This window comes from Temnothorax curvispinosus, unplaced genomic scaffold, assembly GCF_003070985.1.
Source record: "Temnothorax curvispinosus isolate PA1 unplaced genomic scaffold, ASM307098v1 QBEX01008784.1, whole genome shotgun sequence".
Lineage (NCBI taxonomy): Eukaryota > Metazoa > Arthropoda > Insecta > Hymenoptera > Formicidae > Temnothorax > Temnothorax curvispinosus.
The window spans coordinates 1,226,992-1,249,748 of record NW_020218564.1 but is presented as its reverse complement, the minus strand read 5'-3'; the positions used below and the strand labels follow the sequence as shown (position 1 = coordinate 1,249,748).

The 22,757-nt window shown below is 38.4% G+C and overlaps 5 protein-coding genes across 16 annotated transcripts; 2 read left to right on the top strand and 3 right to left on the bottom strand.

Annotated features, from left to right (window-relative positions):
* Positions 1–84: 84 nt before the first annotated feature.
* Positions 85–2,514, top strand: LOC112458235 (methionine aminopeptidase 1). 2 transcript variants are annotated; one of them, XM_025021741.1, is made up of 7 exons: positions 85–259; positions 741–792; positions 892–1,133; positions 1,254–1,476; positions 1,557–1,832; positions 1,930–2,133; positions 2,265–2,514. In XM_025021741.1, exons 1-7 carry the CDS (start codon positions 149–151, stop codon positions 2,366–2,368), a joined length of 1,212 nt encoding a protein of 403 aa, XP_024877509.1. In that variant the 5' UTR covers positions 85–148; the 3' UTR covers positions 2,369–2,514. The 2 variants fall into 2 exon arrangements, with proteins under 2 accessions (XP_024877509.1, XP_024877510.1); XM_025021742.1 differs by having other exon boundaries at positions 1,930–2,359.
* Positions 2,515–2,607: 93 nt separating this feature from the next.
* LOC112458234 lies at positions 2,608–8,600 on the bottom strand. Of its 5 annotated transcripts, XM_025021740.1 has the most exons (8): positions 8,487–8,600; positions 8,194–8,367; positions 7,478–7,694; positions 6,646–7,065; positions 5,391–5,611; positions 4,928–5,286; positions 4,243–4,797; positions 2,608–3,792 (listed from the first exon to the last, which is right to left on the bottom strand). In XM_025021740.1, the coding sequence occupies exons 4-8, from the start codon at positions 6,649–6,651 to the stop codon at positions 2,849–2,851; spliced, it is 2,085 nt and encodes a 694-aa protein (XP_024877508.1). In that variant the 5' UTR covers positions 6,652–7,065; positions 7,478–7,694; positions 8,194–8,367; positions 8,487–8,600; the 3' UTR covers positions 2,608–2,848. The 5 variants fall into 5 exon arrangements, 4 of the variants coding, with proteins under 4 accessions (XP_024877508.1, XP_024877505.1, XP_024877506.1 ...); XM_025021737.1 differs by having other exon boundaries at positions 6,646–7,694; XM_025021738.1 differs by having other exon boundaries at positions 6,646–7,694; positions 8,200–8,367.
* Positions 8,601–11,435: 2,835 nt separating this feature from the next.
* Positions 11,436–15,165, top strand: LOC112458225 (chromatin modification-related protein MEAF6). The gene is made up of 4 exons (XM_025021722.1): positions 11,436–11,623; positions 11,986–12,189; positions 12,407–12,443; positions 13,396–15,165. The coding sequence occupies exons 1-4, from the start codon at positions 11,552–11,554 to the stop codon at positions 13,728–13,730; spliced, it is 648 nt and encodes a 215-aa protein (XP_024877490.1). The 5' UTR covers positions 11,436–11,551; the 3' UTR covers positions 13,731–15,165.
* A 696-nt stretch (positions 15,166–15,861) lies between these two features.
* On the bottom strand, positions 15,862–20,721 carry LOC112458223 (cuticle protein 19-like). Of its 7 annotated transcripts, XM_025021713.1 has the most exons (7): positions 20,568–20,721; positions 20,413–20,488; positions 20,117–20,338; positions 19,178–19,446; positions 17,564–17,616; positions 17,077–17,422; positions 15,862–16,844 (listed from the first exon to the last, which is right to left on the bottom strand). In XM_025021713.1, exons 4-7 carry the CDS (start codon positions 19,388–19,390, stop codon positions 16,566–16,568), a joined length of 891 nt encoding a protein of 296 aa, XP_024877481.1. In that variant the 5' UTR covers positions 19,391–19,446; positions 20,117–20,338; positions 20,413–20,488; positions 20,568–20,721; the 3' UTR covers positions 15,862–16,565. The 7 variants fall into 7 exon arrangements, with proteins under 7 accessions (XP_024877481.1, XP_024877482.1, XP_024877483.1 ...); XM_025021714.1 differs by lacking the exon at positions 20,413–20,488 and having other exon boundaries at positions 20,534–20,721; XM_025021715.1 differs by lacking the exon at positions 20,413–20,488.
* Positions 20,722–21,284: 563 nt separating this feature from the next.
* Positions 21,285–22,702, bottom strand: LOC112458224 (28S ribosomal protein S15, mitochondrial). The gene is made up of 4 exons (XM_025021721.1): positions 22,258–22,702; positions 22,040–22,173; positions 21,746–21,941; positions 21,285–21,655 (listed from the first exon to the last, which is right to left on the bottom strand). Exons 1-4 carry the CDS (start codon positions 22,497–22,499, stop codon positions 21,406–21,408), a joined length of 822 nt encoding a protein of 273 aa, XP_024877489.1. The 5' UTR covers positions 22,500–22,702; the 3' UTR covers positions 21,285–21,405.
* Positions 22,703–22,757: the final 55 nt, after the last annotated feature.

Here is a 22,757-nt window from a genome sequence, read left to right as displayed (position 1 = left end):
CTCTCGACAGTCTCGACTCCCGAGAATCTCGAGGACTCGAGCAGCGAGCTCGAGACTCGACTCGAGGCCTGTTCCCTGCTGTTCCCTACGCTACTCGACGTTACACACGACACACGACACTACGACCAGTAGAAAAATTTAATTAATAATGTCGATAGCGCTCGGAATGTGCGAGACACCCGGCTGTAACGCCGTTGCGAGTCTGCAATGTCCAACTTGCTTAAAAATCGGCATTCAGGGTTCATATTTCTGCAGCCAAGTAAGTAACACTGTTATACCATCTTAGGTTAAATTGGCCATCTCGCTTTCTCACATCCCCAATTTAACGTTATATATTCTGTTACGTGTTTCCGTTAGCACGTGTATTAAACGTCATCCGATATTATAATTATAATCGGGATCTAATGGCCGGACTAATGCTTTTTAGCAGTTGTCGAGAGATCTTTACTCACAATCACTATTAAATTTTCGTTAAACCAAGAGACCCGCCACAAGATTTATTTACCACTGATTTATTATATAAATCCCAGTTGTGTCCTAAGATTAGCTCTTGTTTCTGTCGCAATGGAATATTTTTTCACCATTTCAAAATTCTTTACAATCCGAATGCGCGATCCACCTCTCACACAAGAGGGAATTACTCCACACTCAACCGATAGACAGTCTCTAGAGTGAAAGATATTCGTTTAATTCGTTAGATTCGTTAGATTGGCCAATTAATGTAGCATTCTAATTTTCAGAATTGTTTCAAAGGTAGTTGGAAAACGCATAAAGTTATCCATCAATTGGCGAGTGAGTATACCATTACATTCGTGCCACTTTATTAACTTTAATAATAACTTCTTTTTTTTCCTTTCATTACGCGTAACACATTTGTATACCAATAATCAGAGGGAGAAAATGGAAACAAAGTTATAACCGACCATTATAATCCTTGGCCAACCTACAATTATACCGGGAAATTACGGCCGTATAAAAGGGAGCAACGTAGAGAGGTTCCCGAGCGTATTGCTCGGCCAGACTATGCCTTACATCCAGCTGGGATACCACTCAGTGAACAAGCTGTAAAAGGTTCTGGCCAGATAAAAATTCTCGACGATGAAGAAATCGAAGGCATGAGAGTCGCGTGCAAGGTACCGTATATGTTCTCGCGAAGGACATAGATAGAGATGACAGAGAGGGATGTTGTTGAGCTTCCCCCGTATAGCGTTCTTTATTTCCAATGTATCGATTCCAAATTGAATTTTGCGTAGCTCGGCCGAGAAGTCTTGGACGAAGCTGCAAAGACGTGTGATATTGGTGTTACAACCGCCGAAATTGATAGAGTTGTGCACGAAGCTTGCATCGAGAGAGATTGTTACCCATCGCCGTTAAATTATTATCAATTTCCTGCCAGCTGTTGTACTTCTGTCAACGAAGTGATTTGCCATGGTATACCTGATACTCGACCCTTGCAGGATGGCGATATTTGTAATGGTATGAATCTGTCAATGTTAATTGTATCGTGTAAGTTTTTTTCTTCTTTCGCGAGCATCAGAGATATTGCTTCTTCCCAGTTGACGTTACGGTGTATCACAACGGCTTTCACGGAGATTTGAACGAGACCTTTTTAGTGGGTAATGTAAAACCGGAAGTAAAAAAGTTGGTGGAAGTGACATATGAATGCTTGTCCAAGGCCATTGACATTGTAAAACCTGGTGAGAAATACAGAGAGATTGGCAATGTCATACAAAAGCACGCGCAGGCGCATGGTCTCAGCGTGGTTCGTAGCTATTGCGGCCATGGAATTCATCGTTTGTTCCATACCGCGCCAAATGTGCCACATTATGCCAGTAAGTAGCTTTCCCAAAGTGATTTTTACAGTTAGTAAAGAGTGAGTAAATTTCTGCTTTCGATCGAAAAGTTTATAGAAACATTTATTATATCTAGAAAATAAAGCGGTAGGTGTTATGAAACCTGGGCACTGCTTCACAATCGAGCCAATGATATCCCAAGGTACGTGGAAGGACGAAACATGGCCCGACAATTGGACTGCCGTTACATTGGATGGTCAATGGTCAGCGCAATTTGAGCATACGCTTTTAGTAACGGAGACCGGCTGCGACATTCTCACGAAACGGCTTGCAAATGACGGTAGGCCATGGTTTATAGATCACTTGTAGTGGCGTTTTCCTACAAGATCTAAGACGAAACTCAGATTCGCAAATTGGTAGGAGTCTAATGTGTAAGTTACCGCGTAATACTTTAACGAGTATATTTTGCAGCAACCTTTCCTTCTTGCAAATGTATAATAAGGACGAAAAAAGAAATAAACGGTACAATTGAGTTACCCTTGCAATTTTGCGTAGAGGTATCTGGATCTATGTAGCAAAACTTATCTTACGGTGCACGATAATTTTGAATATTAAATTTTTAATTTTGCCAAGTTTTCACAAGGCGACAGAAAGTTAAAGATATATAAGATACCTAATAAACTAATCATTTGTACTTGGAGTAAAGTATCAGTTACATGTATCTTTCTCGAAATTGTTATTGATTTACCCGTTACATACGTATATTGCCTTTACCAGACGATGATGCACGAATATTTCAAGTAGCATGAGTGAAATTTCGCAATTGGCAGACTCTCCGATTGCCCGCATCAACGGGAAACGCATGCACGCGTTTTCACGCGTTTCTCACACAGACAGACACACACACACACACGCGCGCGCGCACACAGGTAGCATAAGTAACTTTAAATAAATTATTAATTTACAACATACTGCTTATACCTATTTCTAGCGTCAATTATTAAAAAGTAATACACGTATGCGCGTTCGACAATATATTTGCTTCCTAGTTTTCTCTAAGAACGCAAACGACTGCCAAACTCAATACGAGAATCATTATCGTGCGACGTCGTTTTTCCATCTAGCAAAATCGCTGATTGCACATCTTTAATTTCCCCATCCTCATTCTCATTCTCATTCTCGTACTCGTACTCCATGTCTCCGATATCATCTTTTCCCACGTTACTTTGATCATTATCGCTCGTAACGTAATCGCTCTCATCAGGCACAGTAATTTGGAGAGGTGACTTTTCATCATCGTTTTGTACGCTTTGCCTATGCGGGCGGTGCTGCTGACTGATTTTCATATTCTGATCTGATTTCGTCGGTTGATTATAATTTTGCTGTTCATCAGATTCACCATCGATCTGCGATCGTGTCATCTTACCGTGTTGAATTACTGCATCATCACCGTCATCGTTCTTATGATTAAACGGCATTGCTTCGTCTTTCCGCATATCTTCTTTCTGTTGTTTCCGAAGCTGTCCAATGAGACGACTGTTGACGTTACCGGCAGCAGCCAGCGCGGCTAATTTCTCAGCAGCTTCTCTATTGGGAAGTGTCGTGTAGAATCTTGTCGATATAACATTGTCGTCGACCACTTTATCGAAATATGTCGTCGGATTTCTCTGATGGATCATCTCTCCGTATTCAATATTGTTTTCAGACTGTTCCGCTCCACCTAAGGGATGATATGTAACTTCTTCGCCAGAGTGCACATTGTCATTTTGTTTACGTATGTCTACCGAAGATTCGGGATCGAGATTATAATCTGCCGTGACACTTTCGGAGGCGTAATCTTGGTCGGGTAAAATTTGCTGCTGTCGCCGCTGTTGCAGCTGATTAGTCTGTTCGTCATAATTGAAAGAATGCATTTGCGGTTGAGAAAAGCTCGTTGCCGCAAGTTGTTCCGATTCAAGTGCTTGGTCGATTTGTTGTTGATGAAGGACGTGTTGCTCATCTAATAATCATAAGAATCAAAGGAAGAAGATATAACTTATATATATATATATATATATATATATATATATATTTTAGCAACGGCACTCTATCGTGCCGAAGAATTTACCGAGGAGGAGGAACGTGCGATTTTTCACACAAATTATTAGAATCGAGAATAATAAATTGATCTTTTCTCTCTTTTCAGTCGAGCGCGAAAGCTTGTCTCAATAAATATATCAAGTTGAATTATTGTCCGAATTGTGAAGAGCTAATCTCGATTTTTCGAAAGAATTGCAGAGAGCAACGTGAAGAAAGTTCAAAATATTCAAAAGTTATACAGTGCGAATAATAGGCTCTATACACTCTCATTTCATTCACCCGCGTCCGCAATTTCATCGCGCGATTTCCTCCTAAATCGGTCTAAATCTACTCTATGTTAACTCTATTTTGTATTACAGATGCGCTCTACCTGTTGTATATCGTTCTGCGAGTTTGTGTGGAAAATTATTCAACAGATTGTAGAGTTGTGAAGCTGACAACGGCGGTCCTGCTGGAGCCGGATGGCCTACGTGAAGGTCCGCGGCTGGTAGGTCCTGCCGCGCTATGGTGTATGCGTATGGTGCCTGCGGGATGGCGGTGGAAGGAAATCCGACGTTTAGAGAGCTATGAAGATTCGTTTGCATTGGCGTGCTTGACTGGCCAAATTGTACATTCGAACCTATAACACTCGTATCTGACAATGAGTTAAACGGGTGATTTGCAAAAAACTCGTTGGATTGCGGCTGAGGATTATTAATTATAATCGAGTATAGCCTCGTTATATCCAAATCCTGTGGTTGAAGGATGGCCGGCTGGACGGTTACGTGCTCCTTCAAAGTCACGTCGTTGCTTTCCGTAACTTGGTATTGATTGGGGGGAATCCCCGGTTGGGGCGGAATCGAGCTCGAGCTCGAGCTCGTCGCTGTTCCCTGCGACGATAAACTGCTGCTAATCGTGGCTAATCCAAAAGTGGTTCTTCTAGAATCTGTACAAAAGTAATATCCACACAGACACAGAGAGAGTAACATCACCGTCTGAATCTTGACATGTCCCACAATCCCACCCATGTAATGCTCGAAATGTAACGAGAATTTGCAATGAAAATTTTTACTTACTTTGTGCGGGAGTATGATAATTGAGATCGCTCGAGTACGGTTGGTGATCGGCGATATCTTCCAAGTTGGTGGCCGTATTGTATCGTATCGGGGGCTTCGCCGCCGATGGGCTCAAATTTGGTGCCGGAATTGTGTGGATAGGTCCTTTGTCGTCGTCGACACCTCCCCGATGAGTAGGTGGCAGGGCTACTAGCTCCGGTCTGTATTCCGGACTGTATTCCGGTACCTTGTTTATAGAGTAAAATTCTTTGGTGGGAGCACGTTGTGGCATAATTGGGCGGTTGTTCAGGGATACTGCTCGCATTGGAATTTGATTCTTCCAGCTAGTCGACAAAACATTGTATACCGGCCGGCGAATTCTAAAATTGAGAATGAAATTGTCGAGTGAGGCAGAATCAGCGGAATGGAAATAGAGAATAAAAATGCGTATGTATAAACACTTAACGTTTAAAACTTGTCTTACCGGTAATTGGCGTGCTTGTAAGGTATTCGCGGCTGAGAAGACAGACCAGCACCGATATGAATGGTATTTCCCATAGATATTCTTTGATTGATGGGCCGGGGCTCCTTTAATATCAGCATAGGAACGTACGGTGGCGGTGGTGCGAACGGTCTTCTAATCTTATTCTTCCCTTCGGAAAGGCAGATACACACGGCGAGGAGCCAACAAATCCAACTAGTTGTCTACAATTTGGTTTATACAGCGTATCGCGAATCGATTCTCTATCGGTCTATTTCGCTTCCTCCGAAAAATTTCAACGGGATTGAACTGATTGTAAGTAAGAGAGATTGCTCCCTATATTATTTTCAAAATGCAATAAGTGAAAACGAAACGATCTTCACTTAACATTTACTTAACAGTTATCGCCACAGGCTATGACTCTTTGGATTACGTGTCATCGCGTACCCGTAAAACCCGTAAAAGAGAAAATTGCCCCACGAATCGTTAGTGCTCTCTAAATGTGGGACGTTGTGCCACATTGGGGGCTCGCGCGAGAGGGGAAAAGCGAGTAGTATATAACTGCAGCTTGAAGAGCGAGAAGAAAATGTAAAATAATCGACAGTCGTTGAACGGTCCAACTGCGATACTTAATATCATATTGACCATTGGCTATTAATCTAAACTATTGCATCAATTTGCATTCGACAAAAGTCGAATCCTTCTTCGAGCCGCGCCGCGCCGCGCGCTCTCGATCGTGAATCGATTGAGACGTAAGATTTCTGGTTGTAAGACACAAAACCTCGCCTTGACTTGAAATTTTTCAATATTACTATTAAATATCTACCTATATATTCGGAAATATATAAATCACTGAATATATGTATATTGGTAGCTAGTTGTTACAAACTCCTATTAATGAATCCTAGATTAGAGAAGGCGGGAATTTATAGACAATATTTCAATATCAGTGGCAAATTGTAATTTCTTATGTAAAATTTATCACGATTAGCTTACGCGTCGTCAATATAGCGTATCGCACTTATAGCGTTACCGCATCGTCGCCACAACGATTTAGATTAAGCTCGATCTTTCGTATAATTAAGGCAAATTAATGTTATACAATAACATATATCATAATAGAGGGGTATAATTGTGTGAATCTTTTATAATTAAATATCTTTTGTAACGCTCTGATGAAGAAATCACGTAACAGTTCATCCAAGTACTTTCGATATAAACACGATCTAATTTTTGCACAATATGTTGTGTATCTTACCTTCATAATAACTTACACTCTTGTCGGCTGCAATATGCAAAACTATGTCGATGTCGTTCCCGTTATAAGAAATTGTCTGACTTTTTTTCTTCTCTTTTTTTTTTAATTTTTTAAATTAAACAATTAAAGTATCTCGATAAGGAAACAATTGTTAATTTAACATAGTAGTTCGACACTTATAAATAATCAAATATGAATTGCGCACACGGTGATTGACTATCGAGGAAGCACAACAACGTTCTGCACACAATTAGGTCATTGTCCTTCATTTATACTCCGAACCGGCGAATGTATTATCCAAGACTAAAACTGGCCTCCTACCGTCCTACCTCTCGTCAATCCACAGCAGTTGCTTCGAGATATCGTTGCCGATATCGGTAAGGTTGAGAAAAAAAAATTATCCACTCGATCCAGACTCTCCTAATGACAGTTTTATTAACACATTTGATATATTTCTGTATTAATAAGTACATAAAATATTTTTCTCGCCAAGAAAACTTGGATTTTCTCTTAGTATAATATTTATGCAGATTAAACTATACACTATACTATTGCCAAAAAGTTTTTTATGGCATGTTATTAAATAAAATAAAAGAACTATTGCGCAGTAAACATTAAATTTATAATATATACTGACGACATCGAAGGAAACTTAAATTCTTAGATTAGATGGTTCAAGATTTAAATGCAAGTTAAATTTAATGGCAAACATTACGGGGAAAAAGAAAAGAACTGTTATCGTCATATTTGTTAACAAAAGATTTTCTAAGCTATATATGCACGAGCGCGCACGCAGTGCACGGCTGCACGCCGCTCGCACACACATACTTACACCAAAAATAGAATCTTTATTTTTTACAAAAGCCTTCTTGCAAATGTATTCTCGCTCGCGAGACTACGAATCGATTTGATCGAACGCGTACTTAATTTGGTCACGCTCTCGCAACGTTTCTCTCCATATATCCCTCGTACCGGACTCGCTTGGGAATGCAGTCGTTGATGCGCGGTTAAAACTGCTACTGCTACTGCTACGGGTGTGATCCGGTGACCTATATAATTGCAAAAAATATGATGCTCATATAGAACTACGAAAAGAAATTAATGTTTGACAACGTAAAATCTCATGTTTATATATATATATATATATATATATATATATATATATATATATATATATATAATTTTATATTGTATTGTAGACCACACTTGGCACATATTTGTGAATTTGCACACGTTGTAACTTTTAATGATCATCAGTATAGCTTAATTATAGTTTATATGTACGATTATCATTAGTGTGTGTGTGTTTACACTTTTATATCTCAACTTTATAAAGATACACATTTAAAGCGATCCATATTTTGGTCCACATGGGCAATCTTTTTACATACAAAAGTTTTTCTATCCAATCAATATATTATCTGATGTCAGTGATGTCAATAGCGTACTGTACTGTACTACATTAATACACGGTAGTGATCAAGTGATGCATATGAACGTGTCAAAATTGGATGAAATGCAATTGCTTTTAAATATATAAAAGAAAACCTTTACAATTCTCTCCTGGGTGTAACGGAATTGTTCGTCTCCCATTCTGTCTCCATACATTTAATTACATCGCTCGCTATTCCGTTATTACTGTATATCCTGTTAAGGAAATTGAGGTTATATTACATTTAATTCTCGCCAATTCTCGCGCTACGTCTCGAAAATTTCGAAATCCTGCAAGATATATAAAAAGTCAATTTTATATAAGAAAAAAAGAGCTGCCTATTTCCTGCCGTCAATTATACATATATTTGTACGCTATTATGCGTTAAAAGCAACAGAAATTTAAATACATTGTACAAATTGCCTCTGCATCGAAGAAATTTTTTCATAAAATGTGTGCGCGTAACGTTCAGATTAAATTATCTCATACATATGCTCTAATTAACTTATCGCTTCGATGAAAAGCAAAATAGATTCTCTCTCTCTCTCTCTCTCTCTCTCTCTCTCTCTCTCTCTCTCTCTCCCCCCCCCCTCCCCTATTCCTCTCTCCTTGATATGTATGTATGTACATATGTACACTATGTAGAACGTAGAATGTAGTAACGTGGCCTTGGCGCATAGAAAAACAAACCCAAGCAGTAAGCAAATCAGCCAATGGCCGTGTCCAGCCAAACCTCTGCTTAGCGAACCGAAAGGTAGCAATTGAATGTGATTGGTTCTTACCTTTGGATCCAACCAATTACACTTAAGGGTCGGCAGGAGACACGGTGAAGACCTCTGTCGGGTTGTCTTAGCTGCGACTCGCTGCGAGTCCGTATATTATTTATTAAAAATTTTTAAGAGCCAAAATGGAAAATCCGACTCTGTACCGGGTTGCGGCTGATCCTACTGATTAAAACGAGCATAAGTTTAATGAGATTCGTTAATTAATTTGGCTAAAGTTTGGGAAAAACCACGGCTACAAATGGTTTTTTCCAAATTGCTACCTTTCGCTTAGCTAAGCAGAGGTTCGGCAAAACGCAGCCAATCACAGCCAAGAACTTAAGCACGGCCCTAAGCGGTAGCGAATCCATACCGTTGATTTCTTACTGCTTAAGTTTTTCTATGTGCCAAGGCCCACCGTTTAATGACATTCGCAACGGTATATGTATACGTTACAAGTATAACGGTAATTAAATATCCACAGTTGGCTAACCAACCAAAATCGACCAAATTAAACAGCTGATATATATATATATATATATGTTTATTAACTTTAGCAATACAGCCAGAAAGTGGACTTGGTTTACATCAATCCTTAATCACTCATACTTGCAATCAATCCACGCATACACAAATATCCAAAATCCTATTATAAATTATACCATTATATCTTATTGCACTATCTCCTATCCTCACAGCCTATCTCACAGCCTAATGACATTCTATATCTATCTTCTTTTTCTTTTGCATTCCTTTCCCTAACGACTTTCAACAATACCTTCGCTTTGGTGGTGTCCAATTTATCATTCCAAAGTTTTTCCAACCTTTCTTTACTACCCTTTCCTAATACTGTAAACCATTCCTTTGTCTTAACGCAATCTTCAACATAGTGGTTCATATTATCTTTGCCTTCATTACAAAAAATACACATTTGTTTCTCTTCATCTAGCCAATATCTGTTACCTGATTCTAAGTTCCCGCATCTTAAATTTAACAACGCTCTGATACTATCCCCGAGACCCTGCCTGTCTAAATTATCCAACTTTAAGTAACTTGGGCCTTCCAAATCTATACTTAGCTCCTTATATTTCTTGTTATACCTTGCATCTAAAATCCTGTTTCCCTCTTAGGGTTGGTTTATAATAGCCGTAACCGTTGATTTAAGCCGTAATCTTCAAGAAATTGACCAATCACAGTCGAATGTGAGAAGAATAATCGACTGTGACTGGTCAACTTCTTAAAAATTACGGCTTAAATCAACGGTTACAGCTATTATAAACCAACCCTTAAACAGCTGATATAAAGAAACAATTGTAATGTCAATTTTAGAGCCACTTCGACCAAGCTCTGATTAACATCGTTGATTAGTCCATTGAAAATGAGTGAAATGACCAATCGCCTTTGCTAATCTGCTTAATGATAAAATGTGATTGGTCATTTTGACATAATTATTGGGCGCGTTCAACAAAACCGCTCAGTAGCACGTGCGTGGCTCTTACTTTTAGACCCAACAAATCAGCGTAGCATATCGATAAGACGACACTCAACAGTTTTGTCTACTGAACGCGGCCATTGACTGTCGTCTTAAGGCTCCCACAGACCGAACGCGTCAAGCGTCAAGCAGCGAGCAGTAACCAATTAGCGAGACGATATTTTCTACGCCACTGCTGATATCACCTCACTGATTGGGTTCAATTGGGTTGCTGCTCGCTGCTTGACGCTTGACGCGTTCGGTCTGTGGGAGCCTTTAGGCTGAGTTTCCACTGAGCGCGTCACGCGTCGCGTCATCACAAGTTAACCAATCAAAACATCCCAATTTGATCCCGTTACAAGTAATGTAATAAAATGGGATGTTTTGATTGGTTAATTTGTGATGACGCGACGCGTGATGCGCTCAGTGGAAACTCAGCCTTAATGGCTTCTGCCCACAGGACGCGGAAACGCTTGCCGCGCGGCAAGAAGCAACGCGGTAGCCAATAACGTGTCGCTTTTCCGTAAGAACCAAAAGTTTATTGGCTACCGCGTCGCTTCTTGCTGTGCGGCAAGCGTTTTCGCGTTCTGTGGGCAGGAGCCATAAGTAATGCTAATGCTAAGACTCCATAGACGCGGAAACGCCGTGCGGTAGAGTGCGTTGACCAATCAGAAGGCTGCCGCAAGTCGCCTGCGGCAAAATCAAAATTTGTGATTGGTCAACGCACTCTGCCGCATGGCGTTTTCGCGTCTATGGAGTCTTAGCATAAAGGCTGGAGTCCCATGGCATGTTTTTTCCGCGTAACGCGTAACCGCGTAACCAACTAGAAACGTTTCGCATTTTCGGTTATGCATATTCGCGCTTCTGATTGGTTACGCGGTTACGCGTTACGGATCTTGGATGGAGAAAAAATTGACCAATCATATTTCAACAATTCACCAATTGACGATGCGATTGGTTAATTCTTTCTCTGTCCGAGATCTCGGAGCGATTTCTAGCATCGTGGACACAAGGCTTAAGAGCCAATCACGTTCGATTGCTACTGTGAGCGGTTTGTTCTGCTGCTGAACGCGGCCATTGGCAATACTGAGTAAACTGTTATGTTGTATACATACACATATATATTATATATATATTGTGTGTACATACCTGGTTACTTTGGACCGTTGTGGCATATCGATTTTGTTTTCTTAATTTTATTAATGTTATAGTCGTTTAAACGATTTTCCACGAACTTGAAAGATGTCCACGAAATCTCCAGTGGATTTGCGATCGGAATTGGCGGAATTAGTGAAACGCAAAGCCGAGATTGCTGTGAGTACCATGTTATGTCAATTTTTATGCATGCAGCATGCAGCATGAAATATCGTTACGCACTTACGCATATAAGATGCAAAATTCTCGACACGTTTTAATTATCGTTTTACTTGAAATATAAATAATGAACAATGGATTGCGTGCGTGCGTGTACGTAGGTTATTAAGTGTGTGTGGGTGTGTGTGGTGTTTGAAAGAAAGCTCGAGTACAATTGATCTCAAGGAGAAAATTCGGACAACTGTTTGATACTTTTGTCGTGTCATAAGATAGCAGTAGTTGTTGGGAGCAATCATTAATAATTTGTATAACGATCGATATTTTGTATACCGTCAAATTTTTACAAAGATAAATTTTTGCAGGAGACGTTAGCCAACTTGGAACGTCAAATATATGCCTTCGAGGGAAGCTATTTAGAGGACACTCAATTGTATGGAAATATAATAAGAGGTTGGGATAGATATTTAGCGAGTAACAAAAATACCAACAGTAAAGCTGATAAGCGTAACAGGAAATTTAAAGAGGCAGAGAGATTATTTTCTAAATCGTCCATTACATCCATGGCAGTAAGTAGTTACATGCATCTATTTAACCACATCTTTCTCGTGATGTGCGTTTCATTCATTATATACAAGTGATACAAGTAGATACTATTTATAAAACTAAACTTGACGTGTACTTTCTTTCGCACACTCTCAATATGTTCCATACGTGTAATATATTATTAATCTGGTCAGAATGATACATTGTCGTTAGATTAATCTGCATTACTTTCTATTATAGGCGGTTAGCGGACTCGTTGAGAATACACAAGAAAAAAGTAAGGACCTCAATGGATATTCGTGATTATATATTTATTTGTTTATAAAAATACTATCCTTATTTGGATCTCTATCTATATTTTGTACACTTTTCTTTCGTATTTTCTTTTCTGTAGAAATAATAGCATTTTAATTTTTACAAATATGTTTAGTAACTGTTTTCATTTAATTGGAATTATTCCCTGACATTACGTTATTGTATTACTGTCTTATAAATAGAATATATCTGCACACTGATTTTCTTGTTTGGATTGCTTCACGTCTGAAAGAAGACACAAGATTGCTAGAGTTCGCATCTAAGTTACGGGAAAATTAATATTCATGATAAAACTAACATTGTTCAATATACGTAGAAACGTGCTGCATTAAAATGCGTTTATTTTTATTCATGAAAATGTCAGGTATCGCCCATTAATGCGGACTGATTTTACGTGTGACAATGATGCTCGAGTGATTATTAAAGTTTTTCCATATTCGAATAGAATTAGTCGCGAGACATCTGTGTGCTTATTATATATTATAGTATTATATAAATTATATTTTATGATAAATTATGATGGTGGGTCTTCTTTCTTCTTCTTTTATTATTATTTTTTCGTTTTCCTCTTGATCTCTATGCATGTGTCTCGAGGTATAAATAACGGTATGCTTTAAAGGAATGTCGATTAGTATCTTGCAAATATGGCAAGTGTAGCATACCAACTGATTAATTAGTTAATTATAATGAAAATGAATAATATTTTTATCACACAAATGTTTATCTAATAATGCGAAAGATATGATGCGCCGTGCGTGAGAACAGTACATGAAAAGATTGTATTTGTAACACTCGCTTATGCACCTGCGTATCTCCATCTGCGATCTGCGATCGATATCTATATCTTCCTATCTGCTTGCTTTCTCTCCATTTGTATACATTTTATACCGTTAATATGAGATCCCTGCTTCCAGTTGAACGATACAGCGAATCAGAGTCTCAGATTGGGAATAGCGGCAGCGAGGACAATTGCAACTTTGGCAATTCAAATGCGATTCCTTCCAGCAATAACAAAGAAGCTAGTGGAAAAAATCATACTTCTATTCAAACCGGACATGTCCAAAATAGTGGCGCTCTCAATAGCTCGGACAATGCTTCGATTCAATTTACAAATGGATCGATGTCCAATGGAAATTTAGAACATATTGCCACACCTATCAAAGAATGTCACAGTAATAGTAAAGACTCCAAAAATAAATCTGGAAATAGCGCGAAAAAGAATAGCAATAAAAGAGCTAGGAATAGGTAGAAATAGGTGGAAATTCTAATAACATGTGCGTTAATGAGACACGTGTTAATTCTATGTTTCTTCCTTTCTTTCTTTTATTAACCGATATAGACATTATGTTTGTCATTTATGAATTCTTTTTCACTTGTAATCTTCACATCGTATTTGATGTTTGTTGCACAAGGCCTGAGATACTATCATTAGGCATAGATATCCATTTTTTGCATAACGGAAACAAAAAATATTTCCATTTTAATATAAAACTATATGATTAAATTAACACATTTTGTCTCCTAAGCTAAACAACAAAAAAATTTAGTTTTATTGTATTTTTTTGTATCGTGCAGCTATATGCTTGTTTTGCTATAAATAGGGTGTTTCCTAAGTAAGTAGATAAACTTGAAGGAGAGACATTCCTTGGCTTATTTTAAGAAAAAATGTTCTATAAACATGTGTCCTAAACTGGTTCGTTTTCAAAATACATGCAGGGTATCAAAGATGTACCAGGTGGTACATCAAAGATGCTCCTGGTGGATCTAAAAATGTTTTATCGGTACTAGAAAATGATTCTTAATACCACACACGTATGTACGCATACCAAATTTGAATAAAATATCTTTAACCGCTTTCCAGATTTTCGAAATTTTCATTTTTCTTCCACAATTTTGACTGTATTTTGAAAACGAAGCAGTTTAGGACACATGTTTATAGGACCTTGTATTCTTAAAATCAGCCAAAGAATATCGCCCCTTCAAGTTATATAGTATATATATAGTATATATACTACAAGCATAGCTAGCACACATTCCACAATTATGTAAAAGTACATTTCGTATTTATAACGTTTCTTGCAGTATTAAAGCTTTTTAGAAGCTATTTTTAAATTTTATGAAAAAAAAGTATTAAAGTACAAGATATATTCACGAGATACACACGCACGCGTGCAAGTTAATAACCTTAAAATAATATATGACTCCTATGCGTTGCATGTGTACGTGCACGCGTGTGCAAATGTGTATATGTGTGTGTCTGACCGAAGTAATTAACATTGCAAATTGTATGTAATTCTACATACACACACACACACACACACACACACATACAATTTTTTAATAAAAATAATTTATTTAACAAAATATGTACCGACTCAAAGTTTTAATTTAATTTGTATTATAATGCTAATTGATATACCGAATTGCCAAATGATAAAATTACCACGTATGGTAATCACGATTTTATATAATTTACGACTACATAAACGAAAAATAAATAACAAGGATAAAAATAACATGGAGAAAAATAAATAATAAAATAGATAAGAATGTCGTATCTCTCGATCTTTAAGCTCTAAAGATTTAATTTTGAATTACTGCAATGAGAGGTCCGAATTTAAATGTTAACTCGTAATCTTACATACACTTTATACTTTAAGAATAATAAAACTAGATTTTCTTTATATCGTGTTTATATATAATATCCAAGAACTTAATTTATTTTATTTATTTTACACCAACAAAAGGTATCAAATTACGTACGGAGGTAAGATAAATGCACTTGGCAGAAACGTTCTTCGAATATTGTAAGTATATGCATTAAACGGTCTACAAAGAGGTAAAAAAATTATACCACAAAATGTAAAAAGAACTTTTTTATATTCAATGTATGTATAAACAACTTTATTCATAGATGTGTGTGTGTTCCACAGGATGATTCAAAAGGTTACTGCCAAACTTAAGGAGCATATAATAGAAGGGTCAAAATAGAACAACTTTCGATTAAGAACCCATGTTCTCCAAAGTAATCTTGATCATCAGTACAGGCCTTTGAATATTTGGAACTCAGACAATATACCAATGAAATAATCGCAATTTACTACTCTTCCACTAGTTTTATTTTGTTTTTATTAAGGTTTTGTTAAGGATAACCTTTTGAATCACCCTGTATACACACTGTACCCTATACCCTAGCTGTATACATACATATGTATGTAATAAATAGGGTTGCCACCTAAACTATCGTTTTGACCCAAAGACAAAGAAAATAAGTTAATGTATATCACCCAAGTGTTTTATTATAAAAATTGTCAAAACAAAACAAAAGTCAAAATGGCATAAGATAAAAAATGACTAACAATAAGTAATCAAAAAATAAAATAAAATTCTGGTAGTTAACAAACAAAAAATATATAAATTGTATAAATAATGATTAAATCATAATTATTAAAAACGCCCTTGAATGTTATATACTCCCCTGGATCCATCAAAAAGAATCTAGAAGAATAATATCCTAGTCACAGACAATAATCCGTAAAGCGCTCACTGAGTTACTGTCTCCATACTGAACGCAGTCTTGTAAGATACACATCGAGCTCGAAACCCATTTATCCTAATTTGATCCTTCTCAGTTTTTCTTTTCCCAACGCCATTCACTCGCCATTCAGGGAATTGTCCATTTTATTTTCCTTTTTTTTTTTAATTAAAAATCAGGTAAGTTGTTTTACATTTCACACAAGCCGGAATCCGAACACAAGCCTTCCGAAACCAGATGGAGTCTCCGAGTCAAAGCCGGCCCGGAGAGGTAGCAACCCTAATAATAGACTAATAATAAAGCTCAATCTCAGACATGAGACGCGCGATATATATAATGTAACGTGGGTGTGATACATTGCGTACAAGTGTGTCACTTAAAAATGAAATAAAGCAGAGAAAAAGAGAGATACGCGTATTCTCTCAAGCATATGCAGAACGCAGAACACAAAAGAACTATCGATGTATCTTGCATTGAAAATAGCAAACGGAATCAAGACATGCGTAATATTTTGCATGTAAGGAAAAGCACGTGAGGATTGCGCTGACATTAAATTTTACGTCTGTCCCTAGCAAATATGGCAACAGGTACGAATGTTTTTACTTCAACTGCAGATTTCGTATTCTTTGGAGGCTCGCTTCTAGTCACAACCGCATTGAAGCCATTACGATCGTCCGCCGTGTAAGAAACGGTACGGATAGTTCCATCCGCTTCGACCACCGAATATTCGCCTTTAACCGTATCTCCGTCTCGCTCTTCCCACGCTGATTTAGAGTCGCCAGTATATCCATCGATCACGCCATAATTGAAGGAATACTTGGGATATGCCTGAGATAAAAATAAGAGAAATCTTGTAAGTAAAAGAGACGTCTTCGAAAGAGCAAAATTTGCAAGTATAAAAAATGAAAAGGTCCAAAGGTCCGCGAAAGTCTCTCTTTTATTCGGAAATATTTAACACTCACGCAGTAATTAGTAAATATAGTAAGCTTCTCAAACCAATATGAAAATATATGGTTGCGGTGTGAGCAGTCGCCAAGTTTGAATCGGTTATTTAATTTACCATGTATCGAGCATCTTTTTCCAGCGTCTTCGGTTCCGTAGCCACGATAGCTGACGCGGATTTGACAATGGGCGGTGCAACGTACACCAAGGAAGACGTCCTCGGTAAAGGCTTGTACAACAAAGGCGCTGACACTTTAACGTAGGTAGGTAGTCTCGCCGATCCCGGCTGCAGGTTGATAATCTCGGCATCGGCCGCGCGCGATACGGGTTTCAACGCGCAAGCGACAGCTGGCTGAGCTGGCCCGAGGGGGTCGAGGGCACTCTGCGACGCGGACGCCGAATCGAGAGGTGCGCACGAGAAGGCGTGCCTCTGCCTCGAGTTTCCGAATGGTCCAGAGGAATATCTGTCGCGAGAGCACAGGCACAGACTTATAACTCTTTGCAATTTCTTCCGTTCGCTTTTTCAGTAAATTCACATTTCTAGATACGCTCGAATCTATATCTATAATTAACTTTTTACAAGAATGCATCGCGCGTGCACTTACCCTCGAGGAAGATTTGCTCGACTAAAGCTGAACGAGGCGTAGAGAAGAAATATCTGGGAATGAGAGAAGACGGCCGTGACAATTTTTCAAACAGATACAAACGCGATCGCGCGCCGTACATATGTATATGCGCAATGCGCCGCGCCGCACCGTAAAGCGGGGAGCATGGCACACACTTCTGCATAACGCATAATGCGTAAGCATAAGAAAATTGATTGGTCTATTTCCTTATGCTTACGCATTATGCGTTGTGCAAAAGTGTGTGCGCCCCGCTTAAGTGATACAATACATGTATTTGCGTCAGACGAAAGAAGTCGAGAAAGATTCTATCTTATGTTTTGATATGTGTATAATTAATGCGCGCGCACGCTATATATATAAAGTTTACTGGCGGTAATTGGGATACAGTTATGACTTTACACTGTATTAGTCGTGGACACTCCACCGTGCCTCTTTTGCGACTCTCCTCTCCTCTCCTCTCGGAAATTAAAGCATCTAATCCGCACAATCCGATGATCCAACGCACGCGTTGGAGTCCTTCCACGTCGCGATAATTCTTTTTCATCGTCTACCATCTATCGTTGTACTATGCTACTCGTTGTATCGTTTCAAGAATACGTAAAGATATCTGGCGATCTCTCATCTCTCGGCTCTCACATGTCTGCTCCCACATGTTTCGTGATCGCTAACAATCTGTGATTGAATATGGATCTGTGTGTGAGCGGACGAGCCTGTGAATCTAGCTGGAAACGAGGAAGGAGGAAAATCCAAGGCGGCATTCGTTAATCGATTCCCCTCCCAAAATTGTACAATCTATAATATTCATCGGGTTGCACCTAAATTAAGATAATAATATAACGATGACACACACGTCTTTAACAATTCTTTAAGATCCAATCGTTTCATTGATTTAGCAAACGGAATATACTTCCACGACGCTATATTATTCACACGCTGATTTTCATAATGCAAATAACATTGGTGATAAATATGCGATTAGTTATATACGAGATACCTTATTTATGTGCGAGACTAAAATATATATTTAATAATGTCACGTATTATTAAATCATATTAAAGAACTGCAGTGATATATGTAACATTAATTTTGGAATATTACACGTTGCAATACTGACCGTACTACGGATGCAGGTTTCTTCAAAATTACGTTTCCGCGTAGAAAGAAGCATTGTGGTGATCCGCACGGACGAATTACCGAGAACACGAGGAGTTTTCTGTTTTCTGTCTCGCCGGCGCGGCGCGCGTTTTCGTACATACGCGTGCGTACACGTGCACAGATTCGGATGAGCGGCTTGGCTTGGCTTGGCTTGGCTTGGCGCGGCGCGGTTCGATTGAAAAAAGTATTATCGATCGCTTTTTAATTCTAAACCGTCGCCGTCGTGTCGTCTCGCCTCGTCTCGTTCCCGCGAACACACGGATATCACGCGGACGTTGCACGAAAGTTGTAAGATGATCCCGGCTGTCGGATTACGAAAGTTGCGGCATGCGACGATCCTATGCGCGATGCGACTCTTCTTTATATCCATTTATATATCTATATATATACCGCGAACATTCACTTGCATTTTTGCTGGCCTATTGGGCCGCGCGTACCGCGTACCGCGTACCGCGTACCGCCACTGCCGCCACTATGGGATTGCGCAGTACGGCGTACGGCGTACGGCATGCTGTATCCTGTATCCCCCTGTAGCCCTGTATGTACTGGCTGGGTCGCTGGTAGGCCGTTGTAAACTCGCGAACATGGGAACTGGGGAACATCGAGTTAAGATGATGTTCAATCATCGACCACGTCTTTGCCGTTATCATTTTCCATACGTCGTCGCCGTCGTTCAGTCGTTCTTCCTAGGGTTGAGCATTTATGCCTGAAATATAATAATCTGCATGTATACAATGTAAATTATGCTTACACAATCTCTATGGATCATCAAACATTCATGTTTGTTTCGTTAGAAATATCAAAAATTTGTGTTTTGTTTGAAATTTTATTCTTACTATTATAGTTACTATATATACGATTCAGTTTGGGTACACGTTTTAGGACGACACAAAAAATTAACACATATGGTTTTGAAGACCTTGATTTTAAAAATGTAACAAATAAATGAATATTGTGCATATTGCAATAATTGCTACCGCGTTCATGTCAACTATTGTTAAGTACTTGACGTTGTTTTTTGTCATTTAACACAGTTCAACATAAATAATAATAATGTTTCTATTATATGTGCATATATCTTTCATCACGTTTACAGTTAATAAATTAATTATATAACTGAAATGTATTTAATCGAATCTAATCTAGTTTAACTAAAAACTACTTTTTATTTTTGTAGCACTGCTTGCAAAAATATCCAGTCTAAAGAAATCAATCAATCAATCATTCACGTTATAAATAAGTGAAAAAGGTTCCAGAGTAAACATGGCAATACATAAACAATCTATTTATATGTAATCTTGAAATTTATGGATGGAAAAGGATTGGAAAATGTGTGCGCAATTACTTGTTTATTAAATAATTTAACACAAACACACCTTGTTACGGCTTACACGGTTCGTCATGCCCGTTCTTTGTATGTTTGATGAAATTTATCGTACAATACCGTCCGACGTCCGTACATACGTGGACCGTGGACGCGGTACCTGCGGGTGGTTCTTTTTCCATCGGACGAGCGATCGAACTTACATAATCGCACGTAATCCTGAATCCTGTCAATGTCACATATTCTCGACGCTTTCACAAGTTTCACCTAAAATCTAAAGGGATGATATCTATAAATGCACAGGAATGATATTAAATAGTGACAATGGATTTTGTTTCTGTTACAGACGTCTGAAAAAAATTTCAAACTTGAAAGCTTCCTCGCCACTCGCCGCACTCCTCGCTCGCACGCGTTTTTACACGCTCTATTGGGGTATATATCCAAAAATATTATACTATATTATACGCACGTTATGGCTGCTCGATAATTATAACGATAATTACTCGTGCATCCATGCGTATCGAAAGATTCGAGCTTCCACTTTTGGACTTTGCGAATGTCAAACTCAGCAATCAGCTGCAGTCTTTCAATGAATCCGTTGTTTGTTTATTATATTCGTTACACACGGCACAGATCTTTGCAAGCACTTGCGATTTGCGACACGTGTTATGCTGTTATGTACTACATAAAACATAAATCGTGAGAGAACTCGATCGCGAGTGTTTTCCTCTATTATAAAAGACTGTAGACTGTGGATGCGACTGTGTAACGTTTTTATTTAATCTTAGTTTCTTTTTGTATTGGCCGTCAAAAACGTATGTATGTACATACATACCATATAAGCGATAATTTTTCCACGTGATGATCACGTATAGATTATACTGATTATAGTTATGTATGTATGTATGTACATACACAAATGGATACTTTCACTTTGCTTACATTCTTACATATGTATATGTTATCGCGAAAAAATAGTCGTCCAACCCAACCAGCCAACGATCGAAGCGAGATCTACGTACGGTTATCAAACTAACGAAACTGTCAACTACTCTCGCAGGCTCGGGGAACCATGTCGATATATATATGTATCGATCGTAGGTGATCATAGATCGACAGATGGTAGAAGATTGGTCAAACGGCTCGCTCCATAGGTAACGTGCGTGATCTTCTCTTTCTTTTTTTCCCCCGGGCCCGGCTAATTTCAAATAATGCAAATGTATCACAAATGCGGATGTATTACAAATAGACGTGGACAAAGTAAAGCATAAGGAATTATATAATGTAACGACATTGACGACGTTGTTATTGTCTCTAAACTACACGTAACACATCGATATATTACGTTTGATATTCCCTTGCTTTCAACTTGGCGCATGCAATATCCTCTTCGCTCACAGACGGTTGTAACCCACACGCTAGTTCTTCCTTTCTGATAAACGCAAGCTTCTCTGCCTTTTCCGTGTAAAAATCCTTTTGCAGTACTTTCAGTTCTCTTTTGTAAGCATCCAACTTTTCTTGCACGAGTTTGTCGCAATGCTTTTCCGTTAATCGTCTTAAGGAATCTTTTCTAGTGATCTGATGTGGAAACCTGTAAGACGTTTTGCCGAAAAATTATTATGTATAATTTATAACATAAAAAAAAAGTAAAAAGTAAAAAGTAAAAAGTAAAAACTCTCACTCGGGCGTCGGTTTGTAAATAAGATTGAGTTTCTCCAAGACCCATTCGAAACGTCTGTAATCCCATTGTCGCAAGAATTTCAGCATTTTCCTTCGCTTCGCGATCGTTTCTAACAATTTAACTTTCATTTTCGTATGTTTGGGATATTCCGTTAAATGTTGCTGCAACTGATGTATGTCACTGGTCATAGTGGCAACTGAAAAGCAAAAGCACGCGACAGTCACAGCCTATGATATTTCAGTCTATAAAATCCACGGTATTTATGATTTATCCGATATCCGAGTGTTACGTTACTCTGAGCTTCTGGCGATTTCCAATCTAATCTGTGCCTTCTGACCAATTCTAAAACCTTCTCCTTTCTGGCACGAGTTGTTTCTTTGCGAGGTAGAAATTGTAGGGTGAACATCTTCTTAACCATGTCACTGGCACTGACAAAAATATTCAATAATTCGATAAAATAAAAAAATAAAAGGTAAAAAATATGTTTGTCCAGTTACCATTAGTATACTTACTCTTTCAGTTCAGGTAACTCGTTGTACATTTTGCCAAAATCAGATGACTTGACATCGACTTTTAACCCTTGATCGCCAGACTTTTCAAATGACAAATTCGACACTCTCTTTGGTCGTACCCAAGTAATTTTGTAGTCGGCTATAGTAGCGGCATACTTTCTTGAAGAAAGGTTAGTACCGTTCTTCAATAAATTCACGGCTATCCTCGTCGTTTGTTTGCACGTGTTTATTATTACATTCATACTCGTCGCTTTTCTTTTAATTACGCAACACTTGGACACTTGGATTCTTCGACCAACAATTTATAACTTGCAGTTTGCCACTGAGGTAAGTATCGTTCATCGACGGCTCGACGGTTCGTCCCTACGTGGACGTGGACTCCAGTGGACTCGAATCCGCTTTAAAAATGTACAAAAATTAATGTAGAAAATTTTAAGAGCAAGCATCATATCCCATATTTAATATTGATAACCCCCTTTTATAATTTTCTTTACAATTAT